This window comes from Boleophthalmus pectinirostris, unplaced genomic scaffold (assembly GCF_026225935.1).
Source record: "Boleophthalmus pectinirostris isolate CB_2022bp ecotype Guang Dong unplaced genomic scaffold, ASM2622593v1 HiC_scaffold_3, whole genome shotgun sequence".
In the NCBI taxonomy this organism is placed as follows: Eukaryota; Metazoa; Chordata; class Actinopteri; order Gobiiformes; family Gobiidae; genus Boleophthalmus; species Boleophthalmus pectinirostris.
In genome coordinates, this window is record NW_026571299.1 from 17,006,277 (window position 1) to 17,018,463 (window position 12,187).

General features: G+C 37.2%; 1 protein-coding gene across 1 annotated transcript in view; it reads left to right on the forward strand.

The window, feature by feature from the left end:
- necab3 (N-terminal EF-hand calcium binding protein 3) overlaps window positions 1–12,187 on the forward strand; it is an 84,460-nt gene that overhangs the window by 60,769 nt on the left and 11,504 nt on the right. The window contains exons 8-11 of the mRNA XM_055160656.1: window positions 711–790; window positions 3,424–3,477; window positions 9,555–9,667; window positions 11,691–11,768. Coding sequence (XP_055016631.1) covers window positions 711–790; window positions 3,424–3,477; window positions 9,555–9,667; window positions 11,691–11,768 — 325 coding nt within the window. The remainder of the gene's footprint in view (window positions 1–710; window positions 791–3,423; window positions 3,478–9,554; window positions 9,668–11,690; window positions 11,769–12,187) is intronic.

The following is a 12,187-nucleotide window of genomic DNA, read 5'->3' on the forward strand; positions in this document are numbered from 1 at the left end:
ACAATAGACGCTTTGCAAGATCCACGGAAGTTGTAAACCGCACACAGGCCAATCAGCGAATCTGTGAAGCTGGCAAATACTTGTGTTGTCTTGTGTAGTAGCGATTGGTTAAATAAAAAAATGTACCCACCTACTGTAGTGCAAACGAATTCTAATGCTGCAAGGTCAGACGGTTTCCACGAAGTGAAACTGGCTGATGAATCAGGCTAGAAATGTTTCACAGTATGACATTAAATCCAGCTTTACCTCACATTTATTAAATTACAGGTGGTGTTATATCTTAAAATACCTAGAAATTGTGAGTGGGATTGTCTCTCCACAGATCTGACCTGTAACTTAGTCTGGTTTGGTCTCCATGAAGATAGAAAGTTTTAATACCATACTGTGAAACTTTCGAGACAAAGCATGCATCGTGACTGTTTTGTGGACACTATATTCCATGTTATAACTTGGCTAAGCTTTAGATAATACAATTATTTGATTATTTATTTAGAATTTAAATAATTTATCATCTCTATATAAGCCTTATTTTCAAAGCTGAGGATATGGAAAGTGGGCATAACATTGTAGATTCTTTCAGTATATTCTTCTACAGTGTACATGTTTCTTTGTCATGTATGATTCGGTTTGATGCGAGATAGAGGACAGAGAGCTGGGTGTTTCATGTACAGCAGTACAGTACGTCCCATGTGTCTGTTGAATTATTGCAGGTGTGAGTCTGGGCCACGAGGAGAACTGGTGCTCCCAGATCAACAAGCTCCAGCAGCTCCTGGACAAGCTCGAGTGTCAGGTGAGTCTAGACCGGCCTAAGATCTGTTACTCAAATTAGACTTAAGAGCTTTATTTTACCACAATCTGACCTGAAAGAGTTGACCTAGATGGAATTACAACAGACTCTTGAGAATTTGTCTTATATTTCAGACAATCTAAAGACTTTTTTGGTAGTTATTACTAATGTGTGCATTGTGTCACCATGGCAACTGATGAACACAGTCTGTCATTCTTTGTTAAGGTACAGTATGTAGCCCACACTCTTCACAACTAAACTTGGTTTGCCTTCACCTGCAAATAGAGGAGGCATACATGCTTTTCTCATTCTCTGTATATAGGACAGGCCTTATATGAAAGCTCGGAACCTCCAGAATTCACTCACTGAGCTGCAGAGGCTGCACTAGCACTAGCACTGCTTCATGACTGGCTGCAGGTGCTTGGGTTTTAGTTTGTGAGGATTCAGATCAGAGAGAGGCATTTTAAATTTAAACCACTTGGATTTCTGCATTGAAACTGGCAGCCAAGAGACTCGTGGGAGGCTCATTTTGCTTTTTGATTGGATCATTGTCTTGAGAAACAAAATGCCAAATTATAACATAAACAACTTATTCATCATGTCCAATCAGCATTACAGTTTTTATCACTAAAAACTAGCGTACTTAAAATCTGTGGACAGCTAGCTACCTCATATCTGTGAACATGTGTTTATGAATTGTTTTAAATGTCTTTCATTCAAACTTCTGCCTATGTGTGTTTACCTTTGTCAAAAAATAATTTAAAATTACCGTATTTTTTGGATGACAAGTTGCTCTGGAGTATAAGTCGCACCAACCAAAAAATGCTTAATGAAGAAGAAAAAAACATGTATCAGTCGCACTTTTTGGGGGAAATTTATTTTAGAAAATCAGAGACCAGGAACCGACATTTCATCTTGAAAGGCGAATTATAGTAATAACAATAGAACAGAGAACAAAAGGCTGTTAACGTCACATATGAACAGTTCTTCAGATAACTATAGCACAAACAACAGAACAGAACAAGTTTACCAAACTCTCCATCTCACTCCAGATCACTAAGTCCATTGAATTCTTCATCCTTGGTGTCACTTTTGAGCAACTCCGCCACCTCCAGAGGTTAAAGGAGCGCCGCTTCCTCTTCTGCGTAGCGGTGGTCAGACTCAGCATCAGTTCCAGTTAGAATTATTCCAGCTTTTCTGAATCCCGACAGGATGTTTTTTGTTGTCTTTATGTTTGTTTAAATTTAAAGTTGTCAGTGATACAGAAGTAGTGGTGCAATTGACTCACATGATACCAGACAGGACAGTGGCTCTTTGTCTTTCTTCTGCAGCCAACATGTGCAGTAGAGTGAAGTGACAATGGTACAAGAGTACACAAGCCTAGAGCGTCCTCTCATGACTGTCAGTGTGAAAATTTTAGCATATAAGTCGCACCAGAGTATAAGTTGCAGGACCACTCAAACCATGAAAAAAAGTGTGACTTATAGTCCGAAAAATACAGTATATATTTTGGATGTTAAATGGTATTGCAAATATACTTTAAAAAGGATCTCAGCTTGCTTGCTTCTCTATTTTTCTTATGTATTTTAAGCTACTTGAGTACTACTGTTCTAAAACTATATGAGTATTGAGCTTTCAAGTACTTCTTCCGTCTCTGCTTAACATCATACTTTTGCACATTCTCAGTATAGGTAGCTTCACTTTTATTGCGCTGGGCTTTGTAGTAGCAGGATTCAGCCCCAGGAGCCAAGGCAATGGAGTCACTTTAACATCTTATGACAAAAAATAGTGCGCTAACATTCCTCTGACCACACAGTACAGTGTCACATGTACAACCCAGTCTCCATGCCTGTCTTTTCCGTGTGTTTCTGCCTTGTTACAACCACCAATGCTTTTTATTATTATTTTTATTAACTTATTTTTTCTCTTTTATTGTGTCCTTTCTCCTCTCCTTCATTGTCAGCCTCTCCCAGAGCATTTTCCACTCTTCATTCCTCTGCTTTGCCTCACCCAGCGGGACTCAAAAATGTAATATCAAAGAAATTTCATAACCTCCAGGACGTGGGGCATGTGCTTTAATACATCCATCCACACCAGTCTTAGCCTCTCTTCTCTGGATTTCAAATACAAGAAATGGAGAATACTTCAGGTCATTTTCGTACAAGTGATACTGGACCTTTTTTATGTATTCACTTTTACCAGTTTTGACATACCCAAAGACATTAGCAGTTTCTGGCGTTTCAAATAACAATATTTTGTTATCAATAATTAAGATTATTCAGGGTTTTTTTTGGTTTTTTTTTTTTTGATAATTTGAATGTTTCATAGGTAATTTCTTTAGTTAATAGTTTAGTAGATTTTAAATATGTAGAGTTTTTGCATAAAAATAATAATAGGCAATAGATTCTCACATGTCCATATATGGTTACAGTTGTTGTAGAGATTCTCGTGTTTTTATTTACTCTAAAACTCAACAGTGGTTATGTACAGTTAGGGTTTGGCTGTAGTTTTGGTCATCTGATTTGACATTGGGACATCGCAGTGCATTTAGACATAAAAATAATAAATGATTTCCTTTTAAATGAAATCTGTTTTTATAATATTCTAATTGACATTTTTATTCTCATTTGTTGCAGGGTCCCAAGTTGGAGCCTCTCAACGAAGACACACTGGCCAGCACATACAAGTCTGTGAGTGGATAATGATACGAACATTTCACCTGGAGTTTAACCTTGAGTTACACATAGTATTTCAACAGTTATATGACATATAAGTCCGACGTGTGACATGCTGCTGTGTCCCTCTATGATCTATGGGCTAACCCTCTGTCAGTGTATCAGGTTTCATGGTGGCGTGACTGTAGGGATCTCTATTAGAGCTAAAAAATCTGGAATTTTATGACACATTTCTGTGACAGTTAAAAATTTGTTGCTATTCTCCCAAGGCTGACATTTTGAAAGATGTGAAAAATTCAGACAGTAAGCACTGGGGCTTTTACCGTTATTTTATTAAAAGGGAGAAAGCTAAACCAATGAATAACAGAAAATTTAGTTTGTGTTAATTTACCAACTGGTATTGATTTGTCTTCTAGTTCATTTTGGTTTTACCTTCATTTATATCCCCGATTGTTCTGCCGATATTGAAAAGCCACATGTCTAGAGCTTGAGTAGACTGTGATCTGTCTAGATTTACTTTGTTCTATTTGAAACAGGAAGCTTGTCTGAACTTAAGACATCCTCCTTGCCCTTTTATTAATGTGCTGTGTGAATGAGTGATGGGTGGTCAGAGGGGTATGACAGTGTTGTGTACAGCATTGTTTCCCAAAGACTGGGTCAGGACCCTCAGGTGGATCACAAGAGATTTTTTTGGGGTTGCCATGTCATGATCTGTGTGTAGGTCTGCAATATACAGTTGTCTACATGGATCTGTGACCTTCTCGTCAATCTGGATAAGCATATGGTCAGAATATCCTGTCCTCAGTAGTGCCAGTATTTCTATGCTTATTCCTTACACTACTACATATATGTGTGAATTGGGATTTTCTGTGTTCACCAAAATTAAGACAAAGCACAGAAACAGACTGAATGCTGCGCCTGATCTGCTGCTGCGCTCTCCTCCTGCACCCTGGACTAGAACATGCTACAAAAACACAGACAGGCCCACCTATCTCATTAGACATTATGAAATGTTAAGACATGTTTTGCATAATTTCTCATCTTTTTGTTATTATTTTATTGACTATTTTGTTCCAGTATTGCTGGTTCAATTTGAATGTTGAAGAGAAAAAGAAACGGGCTACATTTAATGTCCAAATAGGCGACTTATGGATCCTTTTATTGCTGGTTCAATGACAGTTTTTCATTGTTTAAAACTTAAGTAATACTAATTGTTCAGAGAGATACGATCAACAATAAAATATCCTCATTAATGTTGAATAATGCTCAAATCCACCTTTATTTTGTGATTTACGAATAATGTCTATTGACTTGGGTCGCGATGGTTTGTGACATTTAAAATATGGGTCCCCAGAAAAAACATTTGGGAAACACTGGTGTACAGAGTAGTGTACAGTGTAGTGTACAGTGTAGTTTACAGTGTAGTGTACAGTGTAGTTTACAGTGTAGTGTACAGTGTTGTGTACAGTGTAGCGCTTATATAATGATACATGTCTACTGGGAATTCCTTCTTCACATAGGCACAAGCAAACACGATTTTTCTTATACTGCACATTATTTAATAGCTTGAATCATTATAATTCCAGTCTATAGTTGCTTACTTGTTGTTTATTTTTCTTTAAAGTTAGAATAGAGCATTACATTGTGCGTTAATAACCAAATCCGTTAAAATAAGCAGACGTTATTGTTTTCCCAATGAAATACTAGGAGAAGCCCATCTATCCTAATTATCCATACAGCCATTGTAGAGTCCAGTTGAGCTCTCCTGGTGCTGTTTTTCTCCCGCTCCACCTTTGTGTGAATGTTGTGAATGTGCAGACAGCTAATTTACTGCTCTCCCTCCTCAAGTGGAGCCACAGACCAGAGAATACAGTCTCTGTGTGTTGTGGAGCTGAACTACCTGCTCGGCCTTATTACTGATGCTGTCAAAACTCAATTATAATGTTTTTATTGTTTGAGAATAGGGCTATTTTTCCGATCTCAGTAGTAATTACGTATTTTAAAGGAACACTGTCCAGTTTTAGCATTGTGCAAATACTAATTATTTTATAAAATGTGTAAAAATAGAAGTAAATATTTTAGTCATAACAGAAAAAAATTATATTATGCAACAGACTCACACTTATGGTTACAGCTGTAGAGATACTGGTGTTTGTATTCATGCATTCATTCATTAATTTGCATTTTTGTATTTTACTCATTTGATAAAAGTGGAAATTCCACTATAAAAAAATAGCATTTTCTAATTTCTAATTTCTAATTTGGTTTTGCCCAATAAAGCAAACTTAATTATTAATATCATGGCAACCCAGATTTTTCATTTCATCATGTTATTTTCTCTGTGGTTGGTCCATTTCATTTGAATCTTATCTCATGCAGCTGTTCACTTCAGAACTAAACACGAAACATTTTGACAGACAAAAGTGGAAAGGAACTGTTTCCAATCCCTCAATTTACTATAACTGAGTACATTTTTGAAGTTCTTCTACTTTTTTAGTATATTTTTAAAGATGCACTGTGTAACATTTCATGGGGGTCCATTACTTTCTTGTGATACATCGTTGCTCTGCTTAGAATGTTCCACAATATGACATTAAACAGTTCTATCTTACATTTATAAAATTATAGGTGGTTTTACCGCTCAAAAATACATAGAAAGACAGGCATTCTGATTGTGAGCAGGTTTGCCTTTCCACAGATCTGACCTGTAACATGGTCTGGTTTGGTCTCAATAAAGATAGAAAGGTTTAATGCCATAAACAATCCAGATAAAGCAATAACATCACCATTAAGAAAAGTATTTGATAGACCCTCCACCAGAAAAGTTACACAATACACCTTTAAACATGTACTTTTACTTGACTATATTTCCTGCTATGTAATTGTAATAAGCTTCATTTAAAATCGAGTGAGAACAGTACAGGTCCCAGTCGTCCTAATCCACCACAACCTGTTTCAGTGCTGTCTCTGCTCCCTGTATACCCACAAACACACATAACACTTCAACACCTGCTCTGATTGGCTAAAGCTCAGAGAATGTGCTGATTGTGGTTTAAAACAACTTAAATCATATTTACACTGTTTTGTATAAACTGATCCAATCCAACTTCATCTGTAGAGCGCTTTACAGGTCCTATATTACGCAAAATTGACTCTTGTGAGCTTTATGCCATATTAGAATGCTGTAACCTCATCAAAAACATACCTGGAGTTGTGTTTTGTTTTATTAATTAACCTTTTTATTACTGATCTGTGTACTCCTCCAAAGATCAAAATGCTCTGTTCCAATTTGTGATGTTATGAAGTGGTAGTTTTCAAGTTAACAGCTACCTTTAATCTTTAGTTCAGTAGAGACTGGAGATCCCAGGGCTAAAATTATTCAGATGATTCTAGTGAAAGTGTGTGGCATTTAAAAGCTCAGGGGAGAACTTTCTGTATTACCACATGACATCAGAAGGTGGAATAGTACGTTTTCTGTTTGAGAGAAGAACTAAATATGCAGGTTAAACATGTGTGAATTAAACAAAACACAACCGTTTTTGATGAGAAAACAACATAACATAATATAGATCAGAACATAGCATAATAAAAACTGTATAAAACAACACAGATGACCAATTTACACAAATTCAATGGAGCTACAGAGCATTTTAGAACATTAGACGAGACAGCAGTAATGAAAAAAAAAAAAAAACTTCAAACTGAGTTAAAAGCCAAAGAAAGAAAATATGTTTTAAGAAGACATTTAAAAACAGGAAGGGAGTCAGACTGTCTGATGTTCAGTGGGAGCTATTTCCAGAGTCTTGGAGCAGCCATTGAAAGAAAAGGATTTCTTTTAGTTTCTGAGACGACTGTGGAGCCAGCTAGACTTTTAAAAACCAATACAAGAATTTAAAATCAATTCTGAAATGCAAGTAACCGGTATAGGGATTGGAGTTATAAGGAGTTATATGGCCTTAAAGCTTCTGATATCTCGAATATATCTAAAATGTTACAAAACTGTGCAACTAGTAACTGGTACTAGTATTTTACATGTTTACTTTATTATTATACTTAACAGTGCACTATTTAACTTTTCTCTAGATGAAAATGTTATGTTATTCACATAGTTAACATGTCACTTCAATCTGGAACATTCCCAAACGCATTGAAAACTGCGGTCATTAAGCCTCTCCTAAAGAAGAGCAGTCTTGATGCCACAGTACTGAACAATTTCCGACCCATCTCAAATCTGCCGTTTTTTGGCAAAGTCCTTGAAAAAGCTGTTTACCAACAGCTTACGAACTTTCTCCAAATGAACAACTCCTTTGATGTTTTCCAGTCAGGTTTTAGAGCCTCCACAGCACTGAGACTGCTCTTATCAAGGTGACAAATGACATCCGCCTGAACACTGATGCAGGCAAAGTCTCAGTCTTGATCCTGTTAGATCTGAGTGCTGCTTTTGACACTGTCGATCATGGGATCCTCTTACAGAGACTAGAGGACTGGGTGGGCATCTCTGGTACTGTACTAAACTGGTTCAAGTCCTATCTAGAAGACAGGAAGTATTTTGTTGAAATTGGAAACTGTGTCTCAGATGACATGGCCCTGACCTGTGGGGTGCCTCAGGGGTCAATCCTGGGCCCCCTGTTGTTCATCTCTACATGCTGCCATTAGGCCAGTTAATAAGCAGCAATAACGTGTCGTACCACAATTATGCAGATGACACTCAGATCTACGTCTCTCTGGCAGCAGGAGACTATGGACAGTGGACTCACTCGGTCACTGCATCCAACAGATCAGTGTGTGGATGCAAAACAACTTTCTCCAGCTAAACTCTGACAAGACTGAAGTCATAGTGTTTGGTCCACAGAAACAAAGGGACAGTGTCAGCAGTCACCTAGAGTCTCTCTCTCTAAAACCTTCAAATCAGGCAAGAAATCTAGGGGTAATAATGGACTCAGACTTGAACTTTAACAGTCACATAAAATCAATAACATCTGCAGCCTTTTACCATCTAAAAAACATAGCAAAAATCAAAGGTTTACTGTCTAAAGCAGACTTGGAGAAACTTATCCATGCGTTTGTCTCCAGTAGGTTAGACTACTGTAATGTTCTGCTCACTGGTCTCTCCAAACGAGCTGTGAGACAGCTGCAGAACATCCAGAACGCTGCAGCTCGGGTCCTTACTCGAACTAGGAAGTACGAGCACATAAGTCCTGTGCTCAGGTCTCTGCACTGGCTTCCTGTGCCTCAGAGAATAGACTTTAAAGCAGCTCTACTTGTGTACAAGTCTCTCCATGGCCGAGCACCAAAGTACATCTGTGACATGTTAGTGTCATATGAACCATCTCGCACTCTGAGGACCTCAGGGACCGGCCTCCTGCTGGTACCCAGAGTCAGAACTAAACAAGGGGAGTCAGCGTTTCAGGTTCATGCAGCTAAAACCTGGAACAGTCTTCCTGAACATGTGAGACAGACTCTTCTGTGACGCTGTTTAAATCCAGGCTCAAAACATTTCTGTTTAACTGTGCATATAACTGAAAGGTTTTCATTCCGCACTCTTCTCTCCAATTTATGTCTCTCTTTTTTAATTTTAATCTTCATAATTATTTATGTTTTGATTTGTTTTTATTATGATTTTAATGTATTTCTGTAAAGCACTTTGAATTACTTTGTGTACGAATTGTGCTATACAAATAAACTTGCCTTGCCTTGCCTTATTCCCACAGTATGACATTATCTACCTCTTTGTATACAAGCAGGGATCACAAGCAAGCCAAATTGCAAGTCAGATCTGTGGAGACGAGACTGCATGCAGATATTTTTAAGCAATTCAAACAGCTGTAATAAATATAAATGTAAAGCTATGATATAGATAGAAAAGTTACATAGTGCACCGTAAAGTACTTGACCTGCTTTTAATTGGTACCTTTGGAGCCACGTTTCTACCTTTACTTGGGTACATTTTCATTACTCTTTGACAGTACATGAGAAAAAGACACAAGAAATTGCAGCTCATTTATAAATATAACAAGCTACCTAGTTACACTCCCTCCCTTCTCCACCAAAATAATCAGGTTTGATCTAAATTGCCTTTCTCTTGCCCACAGAACATCCTGCTGGTTCAGAGGCAGATGTCCGTAATTGAAGCCGATGTGGACAAATTTCAGATGGTTTTGAAGAGCTACCTCGGAGCCACAGCCGCTCAGACCGACAACCTGCAGTGAGTGTGCCTTGCTCATTAGCCCTGTGTAACGGAAACACGACGTCACAAATATCAGTTCCCGTGGCAACTGCGATGTGATTATTAAGTGACGCCCCCTTTGGTGCACAGCGAGAATGACTCAGAATGACTTTAAAACACAAGTTTGTCAGCGCTGTGATGTCTTAGCAGCTTTATGTAACTGTGAACTGTGAGCAATGTATTAGTTAATGGCCTCAAGTCGTAATATTCAGAGCTGAACTGTCTGAACTATCTGTTTAAGTTTCAACAACTTCTTCAACATCCATAAGAGCTAATTATAATGCTGATAATTTACTGATCAGAGCATCCAGTTTCCTGTAAATATATGACTAATTCACTGCTGAAAAAGGCTCTAGCGGCAGAAGGTAACAAAGTACTGTACTTCATTTAAGTAAATTTTACAGTGGATATTTTCCTTTTACTCCACTACATTTGAGAGCATATATCTGTACTTTCTACTCCACTACATTTCAGATCTGGACAGAAAAGTAACAAGTACATTTTGTTACATGTGAGACCCGTTGAAATGCCTACGACTTATTTTTAGCACATTTAATTTCAGTTAACGTCCCAACTTTGAGCAAACTAGATACACAAAAATGACTTAAAAAAAATAAGAAATCAATTGAATCACTTAAAATCAACCAAATTAAACAGATAAAAATCACTACATTTCATCCTTAAATTGTTCTACAAATCTCATTTCAAACAGTGACTTTAATATTTTTTCTTGAGTAGATTTTCTCATGTGATACTTTTACTTTTACTTGAGTCACTTTTTGCCTTTTTGTATCTTTACTTTTATTTAAGTAACAAAATTGAATTCTTTATCCATCACTGTCAATCTCATTATGGAGCCTAAAATAAGCTTTAAAGGTGCACTGTGTAACTTGTATGTTGGAGGATCTGTCACCTGCTTGTCTCCATGGAAATGTATTCCCAGAATGCTCCACAATATGATTTGTGGAGAGACGACCTCGCCCCACAGTATGAATGGATGTTTTGTTTTTTTTTTTGGTTTGTTTTGGGGTTTTTTTTCGATACTTTAGAGCAATAACACTTGCAGTTGAACATAAGCTAGACATATTAGTTTAATGCCATAGTGTGGACAGTTTATAAGCATTAAAAGTTCCATGGAGAAAAATTGTAGTGGGCCCCCTTACACAGTGCACCTTTAAATACAAAAACAAAACATACAAAAAAAATTAAATTACACCTCACCACACCCCTTAACCTTTTTGGATTATGCGCTGTAAGCATGATCTTGCTGTCACTCCTACGCATCCCTAATTTTCTGCTTTATAAGTTTAAGCATGTATATAATATGCAAATACGTTAATTTGATTAGTGGAATTTTTTTGTGTTTTTTTGCCCTTTGAGTGTAATTGGACTACATCTTTAGTTTAAAAAAAAAAAAAAAAAAGGTAATGTATTTGTAAATGCAGTGATACATAATTAAATTGACGATGACCTGGAAAAGTCCTGAAAAATGATTTGAAGTTTGGGAACCCTGAGCGCATGATATTTTCAGCACATAGTTAGAGTTAAAGGTTCACTGTGTAACTTTTCTGATGTAGGGTCCATCAGATGCTTTTCTCCATGGAGATGTTAATGCTTTGTCTGGAATTTTTCACAGTATAGCATTAAAACTTTCTATCATCATGGAGACCAAACCAGACTTAAGTTACAGGTCAGATCCATTGAGAGGCAGTCCCACTCACCCTCCTACTCAGAATGTCTGTATTTCTAGGTATTTTTGAGCAGTAAAACCACCTGCAATAGAATAAATGTAAGGTAGAGCTGTGGAGAATTCTTAGCAGAGCAGTGGCATATCCAATCAAAAAGTTACACAGTGCACCTTTAAATTCCTCCATGATGTCCTTAAAACATGGTTCTACATATTAATTCCCCTCTCTACTCTCAGCAGTCGATTAACTTTGATTCTCCTATAGCTAATATATATATTTTTTTCTTTATTCTTTATTTTGCTCCTGTCGATCAGCGTGTCCGTTCAGAAGCTCCCTGGAAAGTCCTGTTACATAATGTATGAGTTCTGGCAGGATCGTCTCTCCTGGATGAGGTCAGTATAGTGTGTATGCCTGTGTGTGTGTGTGTGTGTTTGTGTGTAAAAGTGTGATGTGCACGTTGCCATCTGCTCGTCTTCACTGGTGAGGAACGTTTTCATCACAGAGGACACAGAGCCTAACAGTCTGCTGCTATCTGACACCACCTAATCTGGGCGATGAAAAAAAAGAAAGAAAAGAAAGAAATACCAAACTTTTTTGCAGCATGGGGACCCAAGAAGTTACCAGGGAATACTTTATCATTTCAGATTCAAAAAGAAGGTAAAATTGAAGGTGAAATTAAATAATATGTTAAGTAAAGTAAATGTGTTGTAAATTTCTTAAGAAGGTTTTCTTAGAGATTTTGGCATAAACATGATTAGAAAATAGGACAGAAATGAACCTTTGCTGAATAACTTTGAGCTGTATCAGAACT